This window comes from Amphibalanus amphitrite, unplaced genomic scaffold, assembly GCF_019059575.1.
Source record: "Amphibalanus amphitrite isolate SeventyFive unplaced genomic scaffold, NRLGWU_Aamphi_draft 002663F_arrow, whole genome shotgun sequence".
Lineage (NCBI taxonomy): Eukaryota > Metazoa > Arthropoda > Thecostraca > Balanomorpha > Balanidae > Amphibalanus > Amphibalanus amphitrite.
In genome coordinates, this window is record NW_024884062.1 from 1 (window position 1) to 23,286 (window position 23,286).

At 53.0% G+C, this 23,286-nt stretch overlaps 1 protein-coding gene across 2 annotated transcripts; it reads right to left on the reverse strand.

The window, feature by feature from the left end:
- Window positions 1-2,524: 2,524 nt before the first annotated feature.
- On the reverse strand, window positions 2,525-22,905 carry LOC122377241. Of its 2 annotated transcripts, none has more exons than XM_043357196.1 (6): window positions 22,785-22,905; window positions 21,232-22,138; window positions 16,502-16,668; window positions 9,920-10,056; window positions 7,382-7,558; window positions 2,525-4,275 (listed from the first exon to the last, which is right to left on the reverse strand). In XM_043357196.1, the coding sequence occupies exons 2-6, from the start codon at window positions 21,301-21,303 to the stop codon at window positions 4,157-4,159; spliced, it is 672 nt and encodes a 223-aa protein (XP_043213131.1). In that variant the 5' UTR covers window positions 21,304-22,138; window positions 22,785-22,905; the 3' UTR covers window positions 2,525-4,156. The 2 variants fall into 2 exon arrangements, with proteins under 2 accessions (XP_043213131.1, XP_043213132.1); XM_043357197.1 differs by having other exon boundaries at window positions 21,232-22,256.
- Window positions 22,906-23,286: the final 381 nt, after the last annotated feature.

Sequence of the window (23,286 nt, forward strand, 5' to 3'; positions counted from 1 at the left end):
TAGTCTACCTCTCAGACGGCTAGGCCGATCACACTCAAAGCCAGTGCGCCGCCTACATAGGACTTGCTAGCTGGTAATCCTCACAATGCGCAAGTCGCCGGTTGCGAAGAACCTACCTAATTGTATGGTCCTCAATAAGCCGCTCCGCGCCGATACTTGGCGTCCCCTTCGCCGAGCCGGGGATGGATCTTTGAACCCCCGTCTGACTCGGCTCCTGGGCCACGTAGCGACACCGGTACGAACCAAGAAGCGTTCGAACAGCCAAACCATCATCAAGAAAGTTATACAGTAAGTTTTTAGTTCAGGTCAAAGGTCAGGTCAGTAGAGGTCATCAAAGGTCAATTTTGCCCACAATAACACTTTTGGCAATCGAGGCATAACCCTGGGACGAATAGAACTACAGCACCGCGGAAAAACGCAGTCGATAGCCTTTTTAAAACTCTTTCTGAATGGTTTAGAAGCCAATGGTTTAGCCGACAGAAAAAGCTTAAATGTAAGTTTGCCAAAAACGAAGGAGCTCCGCCCGCCGTTCTTTTGTGATACCTGAGAACAAACTGCATAGGGGTGTCTGAACTGTCCCGCCCGGCTCAGTATAAAGCATTTTATATAGTTGACGCCTTTCTCAAATGAGTTTACGTTGCGCTTCTTGCATGAAATATCGTATACTATTTATTCTGCAGCCTGCACATGATTGTTGAACGCCGTGGACTGAAGGAGAACCTCGGGCTTAGAACAAAATAGAAGCATCACTTCTTTGTGCGTGTTCCTATCAAACTAACATGGATCACTTATGTAATGCATCCGACTTTCAAATAATACGGTTCTTTTGAACTATCAATAGACGAAAGTATTAAAAGTGATTTAGTTATATAAGGACCTCCGCGCTATTGAGAATCTTCACCCATATTGATGCCTATTTTCAACAATATAAAGAGTAGAATGCGAAGCGCTATCGCTGAGGCTACATCGCCAGGAACTCTTCGACAGCCGTGTAGGGACATATTTTAAAAAGAAGGATACGAGTAGCCAACAAAGGTACTTCGTAGTGTGTTGTCAATATGGCGCCCATTTATTTTCATTCGACCCTTAGTCACTGTTGCCGATCTTCACAATGGGCTCGCCTTATATCTCTGTCATTCATGTGTGTGTAAACTGTAAAATAAAATGTCCGTATAAAATGAGAATCTTCCAATCTCCTCGCCAGTTTCTTCATGTGCTTCTGGTGTTCTAGGTTCTGCATGCCTTGCAATGTGTTCTTGGAAATAAAAACACCCATCTTTATAACTTATAAATGAACAGACTCCATTTATAATAAGGTGGTGAAAGGTTTTCTGATGCTCCATTTCTGTTGAGCAGCCAAGTTACGTACAAGCTTTTCAAACTTCTCGTATATCAGAAGCCTTGAATCATCAAGTAAATGGCCAACCACTTCAACCGTGCGATGCGCATGTCTTAGACCACTGATCGTACTTATACCGTGGCTGAAAAGCTAGGCCATGTTAGCACACACTTGCTATTGCTCTGTCGGGCCAATTAAACCCTGATTCGGCCGGCCACGCTCTGCGCTGCGGTTGTGCTGGGAATCCCACTCGCGGCAAACAGTCAGCCGGCTCCAATTACCGGCGTGTGGTACAGCGGCAGCGAGCGGTGGCGTGCAACGTCGCGTCCGCCCCGCCCCGCCGCCCCGCCATCAAAGATGCAGCAGAGGGTGGCGTGTGCGGCGCCGGCGCCGACAGGCAGCCGCTACTGACAGACTGGCCGACAGCGGAGGACGGATTGTAGCGGGGTACAGATTGGCCGACAGCGGAGGACGGATTGTGGCGGGGTACAGATTGGCCGACAGCGGAGGACGGATTGTAGCGGGGTACAGACTGGCCGACAGCGGAGGACGGATTGTGGCGGGTAACAGACTGGCCGACAGCGGAGGACGGATTGTGGCGGGGTACAGACTGGCCGACAGCGGAGGACGGACTGTAGCGGGGTACAGACTGGCCGACAGCGGAGGACGGATTGTGGCGGGTAACAGACTGGCTGACAGCGGAGGACTGGTTACAGCGGGGTAACAGACTGGTCGACAGCGGGCGGTAAAGGACAGACCGCAGGGGTGACAGGCAGCGGGTGCCAGGGGAGTTCACTTGCAGGAACTCTGCAAACAAATGATATCTTAATTTATTTTTTAAATGAAGGACCAATAGGCGCTGAAGATTACGAGACTGCTGAACTATAAGAAGTACCGTTCAATAGCTGCACAATACCAGCAAACACAGTGGACATTGTGTTGTGGCCAACTATTGGGACAACTATTTGAGCAACTTGAAGACCATTCAATGACTGCCAGACTAGGCTGCTATTTGCGCATTGTAAGAACTGTGAGCAGTGGCTAAAGCCCCCTTAAAGTCAGGGAAATCCGAGATACAAGCAGAAGAAATGGTAGAAGTGTGTGCCTAAAAAGGAGGTAAGAATGCACATGTTACGGGTGACTTCAGTGAAGTGTCAGTTTTTCTCATTCCCGCCGATTATATTGCTCATATACATTCAACTGCGTCTGTTTGTATTGCTGTGCGATCGACTCACAACAACTGGTGTGGTTCACTCTCACTCATACACTCCGGTACCACTCCTCGTGGAAAAACAGCCGCACCGCGACCGTCTCATCACGGCACGCTGCAGGGGAGGGGCTGGGACGGTTCCGGTGATCCCCGTGACCAGAGGGTCTCCGGCCTGACCGACCTTACAGGGACGCCAGTGGAGGTCGGGGAGGCCCCCCGGTCCCGCACACTCCCCCCCCCCCCCCACATACACACACGGTTCTGAGCCCCAGCGAAGACAGCCAGCTATCAACTGTCTGTCAACGTGACGGACAGCTGCCACATGACTGACAGCGGACTGTCGTCAGCCGGGGTCACGGAGTAACACGACAGGCTCATATCGTCGTAAGTACATACACTTGGGCCGAAAGGTCAGGACGTGGTGGGAGAGCTTGGATAATGCATGTTGTACATAGTTGTTAGGCCTGATGAGCTTTTGGATATAGCCGCGGTAATGGGAACGTTACGGCAGAGGTTCGATGGAACCAGGGGATTTGAAGCATCGCAGTGCCTGCCACGAAGTGATATCAGCGTAAAAAGGAAACACAAACTGTTCAGAGCATCATATCGCAAAAACATGCAACTTTTCATCGCATTTCGTCCCTGGATGACGTCTCATTCCCGCAGACTGGATTCAATCAGAGGTCTGCGGCAGAGATCGGACAGCACCCGCATCGGTACGGGGTGGATCAGCTCTACATAGTTATTACCACTCCGGCCTGACCACTCCACTCTGGTGTGAGATATTCACGGGAAGGGCGGTCCCTGCGGTGTAGTTGTAATTCACTCTGCACACCCGCGGCACACTGCGGCTCGCCGGGCGCCGGCTCGGTGGGTCGCCGCAGTCGCCGGCCACAGCCGCGTCCATTCCCAGCGGTGCAAACTGTCCGATAAAGTGTCCGGCTCCCCGGGGGTGTCCGCAGACAGCGGCGGTGCCACGACGTCTCATTAGGGCTCAGGTGGGTTGGGCCACGCTATGGGCGCCCTGGGAGTCGCCCCGGACGATCATTCACCGCTGGCCGGCGGCGGTCGAGCTCAGGCAGTTCGTGAGTCGGTGTGAGACATTCACGGGAAGGGCGGTCCCCGCGGTGTAGTTGTAATGGTCTGCAAGCTGCCAGTGTGGTTGCTGGGCCGGCCGAGGTCGAGTCGTTCTCAGAGGCAGACGGCTGGACGTCGGAATGGTCTGGAGTCCATCGGCGGTGACAGTGTCAGGCGGCGACAGACAGCGGGGCGCCGGTCGCGCCGGTCGCGCTCCTCGGTTGCCGGTGGTCGCCGGTCGGTGGCCGCCCCTCCCCGGCGGCGGTCGACGCTGCTCTGATGACGTACGGTCGATAACCGGCCGCCGGCGGGTAACACTGCCCCTCTCCCCTCCCCCTGGACACCGCCCGGTCCGGCCACACCGACCGTCACACGGCGACGGGGACGCACCACGGCACGGTCCTGGCGGCGGCGGACACTCGGGGCTCCCTGCAGGCCCTGCTCGGCACCGGGAGGCAGTGGGGTCTACCGGGGCCCGGCGTGGGCCCGGTGAGGGTCTATGTGGGCCCGGCGCGGGCCCGCGCGGCGGCTCACAACAGGGAGCTGACGCCGGTGCAGCAGCACGAGCTGGCCACCTTGGTATCTCTCCTCCAGCGCGGTTTGCCAGGGAGCAGGCCGTGGCCCTCCATGGCCCACATGTTGACGCGAGCTGCAACACACGGAGAAGGAGGCGTCAACAGCGAGCGATGGAGCGGCGCCGCCGACTCCGGAAAATCGAGTCAGTGTCACCGGCGCCGACGTGGCCGCCGAACGGTGTGACACATTGGGGGTCTTGTGGGAAAGCTCGGAGCGGGCTCATATGGTGCAGCACCGGGCCCTGAAATATTGATGCAGCGTGACATGTCAGGGCAGCAGGTCTGTGGACATCAGAGAAGCCGTCGGAAATCCTGCTATTTTCACTGGGATCAATCAAGAAGTGTTGAACTATCGTCAATTCTTTTTTCTATTTTTGGAGCATCGTGTTATGTTCGAGGTTCAGACTGAGCCGAGTGAGCAGATTGAGAGCTAGGAAAACCACGATAGTTCAGTGACAGGAATAACCTCGTTCCAGTTTTTCAACTTCCTGCGCGCACCTGTTCTGTTGCGCAATCGCTTCAGGAGTAGAGCATTCAGCTGCATGACAAAGTCTGCGCACTGCAGTGGTGGTTCTAATCCGGCTTATGAAGCTCGGGCCGGCTCTCCACCCCGCTCTCGAGAGGACCCTCCCGCGCGGTAAATCCCCGTGGAGCCAGCGATAAGCCGCTCACATTTTAGGCCGGCAGACATTATGGAATGGCGAGCTGCTGCCAGACTCGGTAAACAGCCTCTGAGCGGTGCACGACTGCGAATGAATCGCAAAGTGCGTGCGAGGGAGGCACCACAGCGTGTCTGCCTGTGAATAGATTTCGTATTGTGCTGCTCCGAAAGTCGATACAGCAGTGGAAAAGCAGTCTTGCTAAAATTGTTCGGCAGCGCCCAGACTTCAAAATGGTTTATGTTGGTATTTCAGGTCGTTTTTTTGCGTTTGTCCAACAACCTGAATTTGGCATCTAACTATGTATGTAGAATCTGCATTTCTATGCAACACCTGCCTACTCAATCCTTTTATTAATTCAAAGGCAGCGAGAGCCATATTTGCTAGCTTTTTACATTGCATTCCTATCTTGGCCAATCTTGGAATTCGATAACTTATCTTTTTATTAGATAGGAAACTGTGGCTCATTGCTTCAATACCAATACTAATATCAGGAGAGAGAGAGAGAGAGAGAGAGAGAGAGAGAGAGAGAGAGAGGGAGAGAGAGAGAGACAGAGAGAGAGACAGAGAGACAGAGAGAGACAGAGAGAGAGAGAGAGAGAGAGAGAGAGAGAGAGAGAGAGAGAGAGAGAGAGAGAGAGAGAGAGGGAGAGACAGACAGAAATTGAGAGAGTGCCGCCCATAATGTGAAGTTGCGATGAGCGCGGAGCTCACGTTGCTGTATTAGTTTTCTCTGCGGCTCGCCTGGCGCGCGATGAGCACCTCTGATGTGCTCCGTCTATGGGTCGCCACCTGAAGTTTGGTCTCGGAGGCGGCCGAATCAATCGGCGGCCGCCGGGCACGGGTCCTCGGGGTCCAATCTCCGTGCCGAGGCGGCCGCGGCCTCCCCCGGCCGGGGAGGGGCGGCCCGACCGCCGCAGGTGCCGGCCGGCCGCTGCAGAGCCGAGACGGCCCTCTCGAGCCGAATCGATCGCCGCATTGAGCTGGCGCCGTAAATGCCACGGTGAGATTAGCCCCGTCCGACGCGCACGGCAAACATCACCCGTCGGGCCGCGCAGGTCGCGTCCGGAGGGGCCGGGTCTGGTCACCTGAGGTCAGCCGCCGCTGGGATGGAGAGCCACGGCTGATACGTAAGGTAAAAAGCGCATAAAATTGATAAATTGCTACCAAAGATTGGGTCACCAGTTTCATCGGCGGTTTCAGAGGGATGTCATTTTCATGATATTGACCGTTAAAGTGCATTCTAAACCGCTCTCTGTGACTGATCTAGACAAATATTGGAGAGCTTTTCGTTACTAACCACGCAATATGCGCACCGTCGCTCGCTCGCTCTCTCCACGTCTGCCCACGACCCTGGGACAAGGCGCAATCGATGGCTCGATAGCCAATAGAGCCGGCGAGGAGCCCCCGCTCGGTGTCCTCAATAGACTCGGGTCAGTGTCACTCCGTTCGGGGGCGTGCCCACGTGCAGTGTGCACCACCCAGGTCAATTGGCCACTGACCGATAGACACTTCGGGCGCGGGGCAGCCGTGACTATTACCGACCCACGGCGACTGCAGAAGGTGTAGATAAGAGTCATCTGCTCTGCCTGGACGCCCCACCTACACAGGGCAATGTGGGGCTTTGGTCGATCTCCTTTGCCCCTGATGCAGTGCTTCCCGTACGTAATCTTATTTTAGAAGATGATTAAAGGTGCCTTAATTAATTTTTCATTTAAGATGGAGCTAGTCACAGAAATAGAAGATGAAAAGGGACGTGTTTCGAAATTTATATTGTAAGCCCTACCGAGGTTAAAGTAAAAATAATATATTATTAGAACGTTTTAAAGTAAAAGGAGTCAGACCATACATGTTAAACTTGTCTTTGACATGGCTTAGTGTTTACGCTCAGGCAGTTCTAGAGACAGTGCGGGAATCTACCAAAACATATGCCTCAAGAACACGTTCATTGTTGTAGGAATATGGCGACGCTTTTTTGCGGAGTTACATTCCCTCCCCCTCTCCCCCATCGAAAAAGGTGACGCCCATAAAATTAAACATTAGTATGCAATAGTTAAATTCCAGCATGTTTGGCCGTTCAGGAACGCAAAATCTCGTCTCGTTTCCATTTTTGTCATTCGATTGAATGAATACATTATTGGTGCAGCAACGCGGTAAAAGTCATGACATTAAAGCATGCAATGAACGGAACTTTTTAACTTATTCGAGGCTTGGTGTGTGTGTGTGTCGCACGTTGGATGTTAATTGCCCGAGATTGATTCGTTTGCAAATGTAGGGTCTTGGGGTCTTAGTTCTAACATATTCATGATGACTGTCACACGACTCACACGATGAAAGATCTTGGGCATGACTCACTGCAAAGGTCAGTCTCTCACCTCACTCCATCCACCAAAGATCAGACCGCAAGCAAGTCAAGATCTGAGCCCAGCCCACCAAAGAACTCAGCACATCCCACCAAAGATCTGAGCCCAGCCCACCAAAGATCAGAGCCCAGCCCACCACCGATCCGATCCCGTCTCACCCGACTCGGCCTTGGGCATGAACTCCTGCATTTCGTCCAGCAGCAGCTCGATCTCGCGGCAGTCCTTCTCGATGCTGATGAGCTCCTCGCGCTGAAAGTTGGGTGTGATCGGCACGTGAAGGATGATCTGCGAGATGACGTTACCCAGGCCGGAGCTGGACGGGCCGGGCCGGCTCTCTGTCGGACCAATCCGGGGAGGGAATAGTTAGATAACCTCAGAACACTGCGCAGCAGCTGCTGAGAGGTGAATTACAGCCGACAGATAGCTGTTGATCTATTGTGAACATGAAGCGCACTGTGCTAGTTTTCAAGTATTTTAACAATGAGTTGAGCTCTGTTAGTTGGTCAGCAATGGCTTCTAATATCGGCTTGGACTGCTCTACTAAAAACATACAATGAAAGCAGAAGGTGTCTTTCGCTGTTTCAATGAAAACAGGTGTCTTTCGCTGTTTTAATTGAAGCAAAATAGCAGCATGATCGGCAATGTCGTGTGAATGAGACTTGCTACGTGTTAAGTTCCATCATGTATAGGCCTACGTAATATGCATTATGTATATTGTACATGTGTAAGTAGGTACATGATACGAAGGCCCATGTCTAACTAGACGTCGGAAGCCGAGGTCAGAATCCTTACATCTTTGCATTAAAGTCATTTTACTAGATGCTAGATATTTTTGATATGCTTTAGAACTAATGGATAAAAACCAAGTAGTGTGTTTTTGGTTAAACTTGATGCACTATGGAATAATGACGCTATAAAGAGAGCTAAAGCGATCATCAGTCTAAAATGCCAACGCATTTGGAAAACGTACACCAATTCAGCCGGCAGTTAAGCTGGCGGACAAGTACGACTTAGCCGGCCTCTGGAGTCCGATAGAGGTCATTTATTTTCCGAATCAATCCCCAGCTATCTATTCATTCTCCTAAGGTCGCGTCCACCCAATCGCTTCAACTTTGGCGCAATATCCACTGGCGCCATTACCGCCAAATGAATGATAGAAAGGTCACCTAGGTGATTCGGCCAAATACGGTTTCCGCAAAATGCAATTCTATTTTCACAGAAGTGAAACCCATTCTTAGGATGAAACACTGTGGGATGAATAATAGACAGCTGGTAAAATGACCCGTGATCAATGGCGAATTAATGTTTGCGTTCTAACGGTTGCACCCCCACCAGACGACCGGCGCGATGGTGAGGTCTACACCTTCAATTTGCCCACACCCCGTTCGAGATAACCGTACGAGTGGCGGATCGTGGGCTGTCTGTCCCAGAAGGACTCTCCCGTCCCACCGGGATAACCACTGCCGCTGCAGCACACCGATATAGGCGGTTCGCTCAATCCAATGTCTCCATCCTGTCCCCTCATCCTCATAGCTCGGCAATGGCCTCATTGAGTCAAAACAGATTGGGCCTGGAAACACAATCAAAAGCTTTGAGTTGTATTATTTTGATATTTTGGCCTCTGGATGTTTTGAGTACATATTACATAACGAGAGCCAGCTAAGACCAAATAAGCCAGATAAACGTCTCTTCACAAATAGCGTAATAAATTCCCGTCTATCACTGAAAATGACAGTTGCTTTCACCAAAGTCTGAGATGAGATGGAACCATAAGCTGAGTAACAAAATCAATATGTGGTGCCAGCAACAGACAAACTGCATCTTTATATTATAAACGAAATGCCGCTATACACATTTTTATTGAAGTGGCGGCTCGTTTTATCTATCTCACTATGACTTATATTGGATAGTCATGGCTGGCGGACTGCGCTCTCATGGGGTCAAATAACGGGACACTCTACGAATTTAGGGCACCCTTGGGTTTCATAACACAAGACGGCCGGGCTCTACAAGCATTGGCAAATGGGAGACTGGTTGCGATGGCCTATTCCACACTTCTACTCCACCAAAGTTGTCCATTTACGAGAGCATTTGACGCTGAAAGTAGGTGCACTGTACTGAAGACGACTAACGAAGGATATGAAAAGGGCCAGGCTTTGTCGCGTATGAAAGTTTCAGCCTGGTGTATGCTTGCATGTCACACAAGTGACAATTGCGCAACTGGTTTAGTCATAACTAAAACTGCTCAGTTGATGCAATTACGATTCAGTAATGTTAGAGGTTTTGATAGAAGACTGTAGATAGTAAATCTAATAGCTGTGCATCGTAGACAAACATCTCATTTCAAAACACCTAGGTAATTAGTAATTAGTTACTACGGCTTTCTCGCCAATCGCATCACTAATGTTTTAATGCCCGTAGAGGCTTGACCGCTTACACCAATAAGCCGAGCAAACAATTTCGGTGCTATGCGCATGGCCTGTATAGGCCATCAATTTCATGTCGGCCAGAAAGCGTCATTTGCCGTAAACACTGCAGCCTGGCCAAAGGTCGCGTTTTATGTGGCTCGTGTCGGACGCCCCAGCGGTCTCCTTTGAGCTGTCTGCTGCGGTGACCTCAGTGCCCAGTGGGAGACCTTTGGCAGAGCAGCGGTCAGCGAGCGTGTGACTTCGTCAGTGTCTGTGTGGGGGACGTACCGTAGTAGGCCGACATGTCCATCGGCATGGTGTCTATGAGCCGGGTGGTCTTCTGCAGCTCGCGGAGCAGCAGCTGCGTGCAGCTGAACAGCAGCACCAGGCACTGGCTGTCCACCAGGATACCGCTCTCCATCTCTCTGCCGAAAGGGGGCAGAGCTGATGGTACTAGAACGCCGGTGGGAGAGGGGCGTCGGCGAGTATCGACCTATAAAAGTACTTGGTATAGGTCAATATCCCCGAGTGACTCAGATATTTCAGAGACGCATAAAATGATACTAACTATTGAGGTCAAGCATTTGCCATTTAAATTCGTTGAGAAAAAAGTTGTATTAGAATCTTGTGGCCGCAGTCTTGCCACTGCGGCGCCGCCGCCAGGATGCCGTCCAGGCTCGGGATGAGTTATATGGCATTGTGCGGGGCGGGGCCGGGAGGAAACGGCCGGCGGCACGCGCAGCGCAATTGTAAATTTAAGATATGTCATTTAAGGCACGTAGGCCGCCAAGCTGGCGCCTTCCGTCACCTCGTCGCTGCTGTGCAGGTTCGCACTCGTTTTGGGCGTGTTCTAGACGTTTCGTAACCTGTTGAATAAAAGGTGGGTCACGTACGACCCCCGGCCAGTCTGGGCCGGCGCGCGACGGAGGCAGCTGGCAATACAACGGCAATGTGGACATAAGGAGTTTTCTACAAGCTATTTCGGCCTTGGAAGACTGCCGTGATGGGGAACGAGAAGGAGACCTGTGATGGTTCGGACGCTGCGGCTGATCTCCGCTTAATCCCGGAGTTTGACGGTGTGTCGCAGCCCGTGTGCGAGTGGCTGGACAAGGTCGAACTTGTGTGTCAGCTGCGCGGCATCAAGGGACTGCACGTCGTCGTCCCGCTGAGACTCACTGGTGGTGCGTTTGCGGTATATCAACAGCTCGGAGAAGATGAGAAGAAAAAGTACGAGGACATCAAAAGGGCTCTGACATCGGCGTTTGCTTCGGATCGGTTTGAAGCCTACGACCAATTTGAACGTAGAAGGCTGCGTCCAGGTGAGACGGTGGACGTGTTCGTCTCTGAGCTGCGCCGGCTGGCTGGCTTGTTCGGAGGTATGCCGGACGACAGCCTGGCCTGTGCCTTCGTGGCCAAACTGCCAGATTCAGCACGCCGTGCGCTCCGGGCTGGATCACGGATGGAGGACATGCCGTTTAGCCAGCTAATCGGTCGCGCTCGGGCCGTGCTAGCCGACGAGGAAACAAACACCGCGGCCGCCGCCGCTGGCACAAGGACTGGAGCACTCCCGGCCACAATGAAATGCTACTCGTGCGGGCAACCGAACCATATCGCCCGCGACTGCACGGCAGGCCGCGGACAGCGGGGCCGTGGAGGCCCCCGTGGTGGACGGAGCCTCGTGAGGTGTTACAACTGCAACCGGCAGGGGCACATCGCCTCTGCGTGTCCGGAAAACGACGCGGGAGGGGAGAGATCAGCGCCAGCCTCCTCTCCTGTCGACCAGTGAACGGGGCGCTGCCAGTCGCGCAGCTGTCGGTGGACGGAGCGAGCTGCAAAGCGCTGGTTGATACAGGATGCAGCCAGTGTGTAGCTCACGTGTCAGTTTGTCGGAGGTGGAACCGACGCCCGGTGAGCGTGATGACAGTGAGTGGAGGGCGTTATTGGTGTGAGGGGTCAGGCGTGGCACGCGTGCAGCTGCGGTCCGGTGAATCAGTGTCCGTAGATGTGCTCGTCGTAGCACGTAAGCCACTGGGGTTTGAGTTCATCCTCGGGATGAATGGTATCAGAGCACTGGGTGGCGCTACAGTGAGTTCGGATGACCGAGTCAGATTCGGAGTTGAGGCAGCGGTGTCTCATGTAGCGGCGTCAGTGGCCTCACCCGGTGACCGGGTCAGCTGTGATGGTGAGAGGACTGGGGTGTCGCGTGCAGTGGCAGCGACTGCACGGGTGAAAAATCAGGCGAGCAGTGAGGCGGCCCCAGCGTCAGGTGCAGCGGCGGCAGCTGCAGCAGTGAATCGAGCTGACAGCAGTAAGGGGGATCCGGTGTTGGGTGCGGCGGCGGCGGCCGCACCGGCTAATCGAGCCGACGAGAAGGACTTTGTGGTGAGCTTTGATGAGACAGAAAAGAAGTGGTCGGTGGAGTGGAAATGGTGTGGAGGAAAGGAGCCCGAGCAGCTGCACAATACAGCAGAGGAGTACGCGATTCCAACAGAAGCCCGACACGAATACGAGCGAGAACTCTCCAAGTGGGTGGCGAATAAATGGCTCGTCCCTTATGATGAGAGCGTGCACGGGAGGATCAAAGGCACGATCCCGCTCATGGCGGTCATCCAACCGAAGAAGGACAAAGTGCGTCCCGTCATGGATTTCAGGGAGTTAAATACGCACCTGGACCCGCATACAGCTGACGCGGATGTTTGCAGTGAAAAAATCCGTGAGTGGCGTCGGTGTGGACAAAACGTGTCTCTCCTAGATCTGCGAGACGCTTACCTGCAGATCCACGTGCACGCATCGCTGTGGCCGTATCAGACTGTAGTGTTCCAGGGCAGACGGTGGTGTCTGAGCAGACTTGGCTTTGGGCTCAGTCTCGCACCGATGGTGATGAGAAAGGTGCTGGAAATGGCCCTGAAACGTGACCCGAGGGTGCACACCGCTACATCACCTTACGTGGACGACATACTCGTAAATGAAAACATCGCTACTGCATTAGAGGTGAAGGGTCATCTGGAGGCGCTCGGTCTGACCTGCAAATCCCCGGAGAAGGTGTCAGAAGGTGCTCGTGTCCTGGGCATTCGAGTCTGGGGGGAGCGGCAAGGACTGTTCTGGAAGCGGGACAACCAGGATCTACAGCCGCCGCCAAAGCTGACGAGGAGAGAGGTCTTCTCGCTGTGCGGACGTCTGACAAGTCAGGTCCCGGTGTGTGGCTGGCTGCGTGTCTCCGCATCCTACCTGAAAAGACGCGCCACTGCAGCGACAGACGGCTGGGATGACGAGATCACCGACCCAGAACTCCAGAAAATGGTCATGGAAACGCTGCAGCGCGTGAAAACGGCCGATCCCGCACGAGGTCGCTGGGATGTCACCGGCGATGAGGGAGTCGTGTGGGTGGATGCCAGCTCCCTCGCCATAGGAGCCGTGCTGGAGATGGAAGGCAGCATCGTTGAGGACGCCTGCTGGCTTCGGAAAAATCCCGAGACACACGTGAACCTTGCAGAACTGGACTCTGTTGTGCGTGGCATCAATCTGTCCCTGGCATGGAACCTGAAGAAAGTGACTGTCGTGACGGACTCGAAAACGGTCTATCACTGGCTAACAGATGCGCTCTCCGGCAGAGCTCGGATAAAGACGAAGGCGGCGAGTGAAATGCTGATTAGAAGGCGCCTGGAGACCGTGAAGAGTCTGAGAGATGAGGACGGCCTCCAGCTGACCGTGAAGTGCGTTCCGTCAGTGGACAACAGGGCTGACGCACTGACGAGAGTGCCGAAGAAGTGGCTGAGCCAACAAAGCGATCCTGAGGTCTGCGGCGCTGCCTTCTCGGCGCCGGATGTGGTCAGGATCCATGAAATAAGTGGACACCCAGGCATCGGGAGAACGCTGCGCCTGTGTAGGGAGCACGACCCGGCTGTGAGCAGGCACCAGGTGCGCAGTGTCGTTAGCCAGTGCGAAAGGTGCCAGTCCATCGATCCAGCGCCCCAGCGGTGGACACATGGTTCGCTGAGCGTGACTAAATGCTGGGACAGGGTCAGCATGGACGTCTGTCACGTAAACGATCAGCTGTACCTGACTCTGATTGACTGCGGTCCGTCTCGGTACGCGATCTGGCGGCGGATAAAGCGACAGGACACCGACAGCATCATCACGGCTCTGGAGTCGGTATTCCTGGAGCGCGGCGCTCCGAGGGAGCTGCTGACGGACAACTTCACCTCATTCCGCAGTGCCGCATTCCACGAGTTCGTCAGCCGGTGGGGTGTCAGCGTCCGGTACCGAGCTGCCCATGCGCCGTTCGGCAATGGTGTCTCTGAGAGAAACCATAGGTCGGTCAAAACAATCGTAGCGCGCAAAGGCTGCTCAGTGGCGGAAGCAGTCTACCGCTATAATGTGATGCCGCGCAGTGATGACCTGAACTCTAGTCCTGCCAACGCACTGTTCAACTACAAACTGAGAGTGCCGGACGTGGAGAGTGAGGAAAAGTGCGAAGAGAGTGAGTGTGCTATGTTCAGTGTAGGCGATAAGGTATGGATCAGAGACCCTAGTCGCCGGTGTGATGTGCCAAGTTCCATAGGAACAGTCACCCGACAAGTGTCGGCGCAGTGTGTGGAAGTAGACAATGTCCCCCGTCACGTGAGAGATCTGAGACTGGCTTTCGTTCCCAGTCCGGAGAGTGACCAGACTGAGCCGCCGAACAATGACAATGACGACTCTGGCCCAATTATCTTGCGAGAGTGTGCGCACGAAAGCCACGGGGAAAATGTGCCCCCTGTGACGTACGCTGAAGTTCTACGCCGCGGCATGCGGGAGAGACGCCCTGCCGTTCTGACCCAGTACGATGATTTGTAGATCAGGGGGGAGTGTATTAGAATCTTGTGGCCGCAGTCTTGCCACTGCGGCGCCGCCGCCAGGATGCCGTCCAGGCTCGGGATGAGTTATATGGCATTGTGCGGGGCGGGGCCGGGAGGAAACGGCCGGCGGCACGCGCAGCGCAATTGTAAATTTAAGATATGTCATTTAAGGCACGTAGGCCGCCAAGCTGGCGCCTTCCGTCACCTCGTCGCTGCTGTGCAGGTTCGCACTCGTTTTGGGCGTGTTCTAGACGTTTCGTAACCTGTTGAATAAAAGGTGGGTCACGTACGACCCCCGGCCAGTCTGGGCCGGCGCGCGACGGAGGCAGCTGGCAATACAACGGCAATGTGGACATAAGGAGTTTTCTACAAAAGTATTATATGGGCTATATAAGACTGACGGATATAGCTAAGAAGATAAACATGTCTTGGCATTCAAAGGCTTCAGAAGGGTGTCACATCTAGGCTCTTTAACCAAATATAAGTCTATATCAAATGCATCGACAACGTGACTCTACTTCCACCTTATGATGAACCATGCAATGGCATGTAACACCAGTCAAACACCATTTACCACACACTTTGACAAAACGCGAAGAAATTGTAAGCAAACAATTGATCACTGACGAATCCAGAATGCTATGAGGGATGTGTTCAATGCCCACATCGTTCAAAATGCATCTAAGATTCCCTATTATTTCTCGCATAGGAAGAAAACTGGCGAAATATCTGGTGAAGGAGGTGCCATGAATCGAACAGCAATTGCGTAGGATAAGTAGGACGAGATGTTTTGGATTTCGAGTCTTGTAGAGGTTTTTCTATCACCTGCTGCATCCAACACCAATTTTCAAGATCCACCTATGTGCCAGTTATTCCTAAACTGTCTGTACCAGGCCGAGAAAACAGCCTAACTTAACTTTACGTGTAGAAACCACATATGACATATCATGTTACCTTCATCATTAAATGCATTGCGGAGATTAGGTTTCCCGTCCATGAATACCTACGTTCGTTATTGGCTAATGCGCACCATAAGGTGAGAGGAATTATAGACTCTCGCTGAAACCATTCACTAAGTAGCTTCGCTATGCTATCTGTGGACTCCTTTGCCTGTAGACAGGCCATTCAGTCGGCTTAACTAGGGCTATGAAACCCACGCGCATTCGCTACTCGAGTGCGGCTCGGTTCCTGTGACGTCATACTAGCCAGGCGCTTACGTCATTGGCCTCCCACTGTTTCGTGAGGCTGTTTGACTCACTGTACTTACATACATACGTACTGTGTCTCGTGTTCAGAGTGAGTCTTACTCGTGTAAAGGACGCATGATGAGTATTGGGCTTGGAGTGTACATACATGCAATAGTCATGCCCGGATGAACGCAGCTCTGTCCCGTGCAGCGCCACAACAATGAAACATCGTAAACCGAACGGATTAACCTGAGCGAGAGCTGGGTCTGAGGCCTGGCTCAGTGCGGCTGAGTGGGAGTGAGCGTGAGCGACAGGCTAGGAACTGTGTGAGGCTTCTCTGGACTGGGACCGACCGAGTGGGGCCCAGTGGCGCTCAGCGGCACTGATCCTGGCTGTGAGAGACTGATCTCGGGATCAATCGAGACTGGCGGTGGCATGGAATCGGTAGAAGAGCTTTTTGCGCCTGCCGCTGGCAGATGGCTATAAGTGGCATCAGGAGTATGCGCAGCAAAATATACCTACCAAGATTATAAAACTGATGGCATTTAGACACCATTTTGTTTTACACTTCTTATGTTGGCTTCTTCTTAATTTCTATTCCGGGAGATAAACAGCGTACGCTATCTGCGAAATGTCGTACATTTTGTCTTTTGGGAACAAACCATTAATAGCTGAGCGCTCCATTATTTATTGCTGATAGAATTTGCCGCTGTAAACGGAGGCTTCCTGATGTAAACACGATCGGTGAGTGAGGGGACACAAACAGAGCGGCTCGGCGCCGGAGGACAGCGCCGCCGACCATAAACAGAGCCGGCGGCCCGCGGCGGCGCGGCCACTTCACTCACTTGCGGATGTGCGGCAGCAGGCGGGCGGCCGTCTGCCGGCAGCTGGTCATGCAGTCCAGCCGCGTGCGTCGGATGCGCTCCCGCAGCTCGGGGGAGTCGCGACTGCTTCCCATCGCCAGCAGGTGCTCCCGCAACAGCGCCACGTGACAGTTGAGCTCGCAGATCATCTGCCGACGACAAACACCACGTGACAGTTGAGCTCGCAAATCATCAGCCGAAGGCAGAAATCACGTGGCAGCTCAGCTCGCAGATCATCAGCCGGCAGCCAACATCACGTGACTGTCGAGGATTTAGAAAAGCTATCTGGAGCGGAGGTTACGTGACTTTTAGAACTCGTAATTACATATCTGACATACATGAGGGTCATGATCTAGCATGAAGAAATGGATGTAAACTGTTATTATCTAGAGCTTCTAATCTATATAAAGTGTAGTGCTTCTAAAACAGTTGAACTGGTTAAATCTTAATACGATTGTTATTTATTTATCCCCACCCTCATTCTCTTTCTACCCTGTCAGTAATCAGCATGGTCACAACTTGTCAACGCCCGAAGACGTTAGTAACTCCGAACTTAGTGCATTTCCATTCCAACTCTGCCCGCGATAACATCGTCAATCGCTCGTAAAACATAACCTCATTCACACTCTATTGCTGCAGTTTGGCCTCATTTGCCTCTGAGGGAACATCAAAAGCACTAATGCACGTAATTGCGCACGGTTATGTTGTAGTCTAATGAAAACAAAACTGGTGATTGAAAGACCACATATGAATGGTCATGCTGTATGTATGCAGCACATAGGTCAACTGTCCGAACACTGGTGCCAAGGCCGGCCACAGCCCGAGGCGCAGCTCCTGAATGCTTCACGGAAGTTTCACGGTATCGACCATGACCGAACGCTGCGGTCGGCACTCCCCAGCACTTAGACCTATTGTCGTGCAATAGCCTTGCAACAGATTCGCGACAGTAGCACAGCAGTCTACATACGATAGGCTAATAGCTCAAAATATGCGCAAAAGAAGTACGAAGCATTCAGACAATAGTGACAACTGTCCTAAGGTGAAAAGGTTCAACTTGTCTTTGGGCTCGTTGCTTCTGCGGTAAACGACATGCATATTGCACCTAACTGGAGATGAAGGTTCCACTAGGTAAAGTACGGAGAGACGGAGACAGAAGCTACCCTTACAAAATGAATGTACAATTTACATTCATACAAGCGAGCGAGTGTTGCTAAGCAATCATGTCTTGTTCATAAGAATGGATTATCTTCCGTTGGGTGTCATATAATTATATGCCCTCGCCGGCACAGGGGGGGGGGGGGTTGATGCAACCCCCTCTCCCTAAGGTTTTTCGCGAATAAAGGCCTGGCTACACTATGCGTTTTCTGCGTGTGTTTTTTGCAGGTTTGCGGGTTTTGCGTAATATCGTTCTAGAATAAAAAACGTTATTACGTTTTTGTGATGTTTTTTATTTTAAATTTTAGTTAATATAAGAGTTATATTACCTTTAACACAAAACTAATGCACAACTAATGTAAAGGTTGTATTATTTATAACTTTTTCTAGAACGATATCACGCAAAAAACGCAAACCCGCAAAAAAACGCACGCAGAAGACGCATAGTGTAGCCAGGCCTTAACTCGCGTAAAAAGCGGCCAATTGCGACGAAACTTTAACCCTCGCCGGCACAGGGGGGGGGGGTTGATGCACGCCCCCCCTAAGGTTTTTCGCGAATAACTCGCGTAAAAAGCGGCCGATCGCGACGAAACTTTCAGTACCCTCGCATTGATCAATTTCACACCTACCCTGAAAATTTCATGACCCTGACCCGAAGGATCTTTGACGTGTGACCTCTTTTCCGAGACCATGTTTGGCCAGAATCGCGATTCGGCGTATGTCTGCTCGCATTAGCCGCGCGTTTGCAAGCTTTTCGTGGTTTCAAACGTTCAAACATGTGATTTGATGTTGCGCCCATACATTAGGGTGGGTGTCAAGGTCACCTGAAGGTCAGGTCAGGTCATTGACCTTTGGTGACCTCGGGTGACCTTGGTTCACTTTTTCGAGTTTTACCTGTTTCTAGGCTAGTTTTTTTAGCTGAATTCGAATTTAGCAACCATTTGAACATTTACGAAGTAGTTTTGGTGCCTTCGTAACATGTTACGAAGCTGTCAGAGGTGGTTGACACGTATTACGAATACCCGTCACAACCCCTACCGGTTGACCTGACCTGACCTGACCCGACCTGGTCTAAATGCTTAAAGACATCATCTCTGATCAAAACTAACACGATATTCGTGAATAGCACCCCGGAAAACCTCACAGCAGCCACACTTTACGACTTTATAACAGGTCACGATTTTCCCGGTTTTCGGGTCATTGACCTGACCTGGAAGGTCACCCGATGACCTAGGACCTTAAAATTGGGTATCGTCGGCTTCGTCTCGTGACGGGCAGCGCGCTCGTTTTTTTGCGAAGCTCTAGCTCGATCAGGGGCCAAACGCGAGGGGGGTCGTACCAACCCCCCCCCCCCCCTTGTACCGTCGAAGGACGCCAAATGGCCTGTGCCGGCGAGGGTTAAGTACCCTCTCATTGATGAATTATACACCTACCCTTATAATTTCATGACCCGGACCCAAATGACCTTTGCCCTGTGACCTACTTTCCTAGACCATGTTTAACCGGAATCGCGATTCGGCGTATGTCGGCTCGCATTAGCCGCGCGTTTGCAACCTTTTCGTGGTTTCAAACGTTCAAACATGTGATTTGATGTTGCTCCCATGCATTTAGGGTGGATGTCAAGGTCACCTGAAGGTCAGGTCTGGTAATTGGTGAATAACCTTTGATGACCTCGCTTCACTTTTTCGAATTTTACATGTTTCTAGACTAGTTTTTGGAGCTGAATTCGAATTTAGCAACCAATCCATTTGAACATTTACGTCTTACGAGGTAGTTTTGGTGCCTTCGTAACATATAACGAAGCTGTCAGAGGTGGTTGACACGTGCTACGAATACCCATCACGACCCCTAAATTGGGTATTATCTGCTTCCTCTCGTGACAGGCATCACGCTCGTTTTTTTCCGCGAAGCTCTAGATCGATCAGGAGCCAAACGCGAGGGGGCTCGTACCAAATCCCCACCCCCACCCCCACCCCCTCCTTGTGCCGTCCAAGGACGCAAAATGGCCTGTGCCGGCGAGGGTTAGGGACAATTGTCAGTTTTTCCTGTAATTGTCTCTTATTCCACACTCCATGCAACATATCGTAGTTCTTCTCTAACTAGTTGCAAAAAAGTGTTTTGCATTCCTCAGATTTTTTCCGCCTAGCCGAGGTTTGGCCCGCAGCTGCCAAAGCTGATTTAGGCTGAAAAGCATTGATCTCAAAGAATGTTCAATTATGCAATTTCATTGCCGCACTACATCTACGCGCGCCTGCTCTGCTCTCTGGAAAGGGCGCGGTGACTGCTCCGGTGAGGCCTCAAAGTCAAAGGTGATCGGTAGAAACGCGCGGAATTCGGATTGCTCGCGTCGGCGGAGATGGCGATGTATCTTGACCGTGCGGAGAGCGGGCGGTGTATCTTGACCTTGGAGAGAGAGAGAGAGAGAGAGAGAGAGAGAGAGAGAGAGAGAGAGAGAGAGAGAGGTATCTTGACCGTGCGGAGAGAGGGCGGTGTATCTTGACCGTGGAGAGAGAGAGAGAGAGAGAGAGAGAGAGAGAGAGAGAGAGAGAGAGAGAGAGAGAGAGAGAGAGAGAGAGAGGTATCTTGACCGTGCGGAGAGAGGGCGATGTATCTTGACCGTGCGGAGAGAGAGAGAGAGAGAGAGAGAGAGAGAGAGAGAGAGAGAGAGAGAGAGAGAGAGGGGGGGTATCTTGACCGTGAGAAAAAGGGGCGATATATCGTGGCTATGAGAATAGAGGGCGATGCAGCTTGAGATGGATATGTAGACTGTATCATGCAGCCTTGAAGGCAGAGAGAACACCATGTTGTGACCCCGGGAACAGAGGGCCCGATCAGCCAGCGGAGTACCAGACCAGCGCTCCTACATCCCCGGCTAAGGCCAACGGTCAGAGTCTCCGCCGCACGCCGGGAGCATGTGTTCCGCATTGCCGCTTAGAAAAGAAATGAACTTCCTCATGACACCAGTGTGGCGTGTAAACCTTCCTATCAGGGACAGGCGGACGCTGTCGGGGTAGTAAATGAGGCGGAAATGGTCTCAGGCCTGTTCTGATGTAACTATGAAGCGGAAGAGGACACTATACCCGCAGAAATTAATGGAATTCATGCTCGGATGGAAAGGGTAGGGTGGAAAATGACAAACAACGGTTAGACATTCTTAAGTATAATCATATCAACTAAAAAATAACTTGCTTAAAACCCTCGATATGTTTATAATGACGAATTTGTGAGCATTGGTGCATCGTCTCAGCGCCTCTAAAAAATCTAACCCACGTTTGTTGTCATTGCTGAAAGTACATAAGCAACGGGGCTCTCTGAGAAGGGGTCAGCTGTCACTTAAGGAAAAGTTCATTTGGACGTTGACCGACGGTGAAAGCTGGTCATAAATGATTATTAGCGTTTTAGGGATTGTCAGGGATTGGAAAATGCAAAGAAAATGCATTTTACACATACAGTCAATAGATGTCCTAAGGAAATGTGTGAAAACACCCTCTCTCCCCTTTAAAGTCCTTTACAAATGCCCCTCATTTCTTACACCTTCTGTTTTGTGCCCCACTCACCTCCTGTATTCGAGCCGGGCTGTAGCTGGTGTCTTGCGCGTCATTCTCCTTATGCCCCGAGGACATAGTCATTATGGCGCGCGGGCCGCGGGCCCTGCCCTTCCTGCTGCCGCCGGCCGAGCGCCTCCGCAGTGACGCGCGAGAGTGCACCGCCGGCACTGGCCTGCGCTCCTCCACCGGTGCCGGTCCTGAGGGCGTTCCCGCGGCGGGCCGGCCCTCCTGTCGGCCTGGGACCGACCCTGAGGGAGTGCCCGCGGCGGGCCGGCCCTCCTGTCGGCCTGGGACCGACCCTGAGGGTGTTCCAGGTGTTGTCCAACTCTCCTGTCGGGCTGGAGCTGACTCTGAGGGTGTCCCGGGTGTACCAGGTCCGTCTGCTTTGCCTGGGACAGTGTCTGAATTTCTGTCCGATGAATCTGATCCTTTCTTTTTGATAGGAATCGTTTCCAAAGATATTCCTGGGGATAAATGCTTGTTTGGAACCAATCTAAAGGGTTTTGTCGGTGCAGCAGAAGCGGTACCGCTCCCCTTCTGCCTGTCGGGGGCTCCCGTTGCTGGAGCGACACGGCCTTCGTGTTTGCCGAGCGGCCCTCCCGAGTGGGTACCGGGCGTGTCTCGCCGCTGCTGCCTGGGGACGGCGCCCAGCCCGCCGGCCGCTGGGGCGACTCCTGGCCGCTGCCCGGCTGCGGAGGGTGCGCCGTCGGCCACCCAGCCGTCCTCCAGCAGGGCCCCCGACTCGGCACGGTGAGGAATCGTGGAGAGACGCCCCCGGCGCCGGCGCCGGCCCGCCGTGCCCCGCCGCGCCCGCCGCCGTCTCCAGCCGGCGTCACATAGTCGAAGGTGCTTGGTGCTGCGGTCGGCACCGGAGACGGCCGTCCGGACGGGCACGAGTTCTCCCAGCACCCGACAGCTGGTAGAAAAGGACACCAGTTCCCGAATCAACTCTTGTTTCCAGCTGACAGGGTTCGAGCCGGCGACGGTCCAGCCGGGTGTCTCACTGCCTCAATCACTAGCTCAGCCACCACGACCTGCCGCCATCCATCGCCACCGCCCGTCACCACCGCCCGTCACCACAGTCCGTCACCACTGTCCGTCACCACCGTTCGTCACCACCGCCCGTCACCACTGTCCGTCACCACCACCCGTCACCCCTGTCCGTCACCACAGTCCGTCGTCACCGCCCGTCGTCACTCCCGTCACCACTGTCCATCACCAGTCAGCCCGTGCAACATCGCGCCGAGGAAAACATTCGCCACGGGGGGTGCCAAGCGATCCCGCGAGCGTCACCCCACCACTGCTATCGCAAGAAGAGCCAACCACCTGTCCTGCGAGTCTGGTTGAAGCTGCAACGATAGTGTCTTAGCCTTGACTGAGGTTATAATGGTGTTGGTCAGCACGCGTCCACGGCGAAGAATGGTAAATGTTGAATTATGATGAAAAATGATTTAGCACCGGTCATTCCTCGAAGCTACCAGTACATGTTGAAATCAATGTGAGATTATTATTTACTATCACCAGTATGACAACATAAATTCACACACCATCACTAGACTCACATTACTGAAACAGGACACTTGTCGCCGGAGTCTCACAAACAGCGCAATGACGGCGATAGTGGCGCGTCCTGCCGAAAGTGGCGCTCGGGAGCGCCGGGTACTCGCTCCGCCGCCGCCGCCGACCGGCCACCGACTAAGGCACCATGGACCGAGCCACCTGGCGAGCGAGGCCGATCTCCGCACGCACACCGACCCGCGCCGACCTGCCCGACGTGCCCTATACCTGACTGACCGACCGACCGACCTACCCGACCGTTCTCTGGCCTCTTCAGGACGAGCCAAAATGCGGTTGATGTCAAAAGATCCGGCTTAAACAAAGGTCAGGTATGCCAAGTTTCAGCTCTCTATCGCCAGCGTGTTCGGAGCTATCGAGAAAAAAACCCTATGGGGGGCGGCACCCGCCCCCCCCCCCCCCTCGGCCGGCGAGGGTTAACGCGCTTAACGCAATAAACGCGCTTCGTGCCTGAGTAGGTAGACTGTACCGCAGCACTGAGGAGTTGGG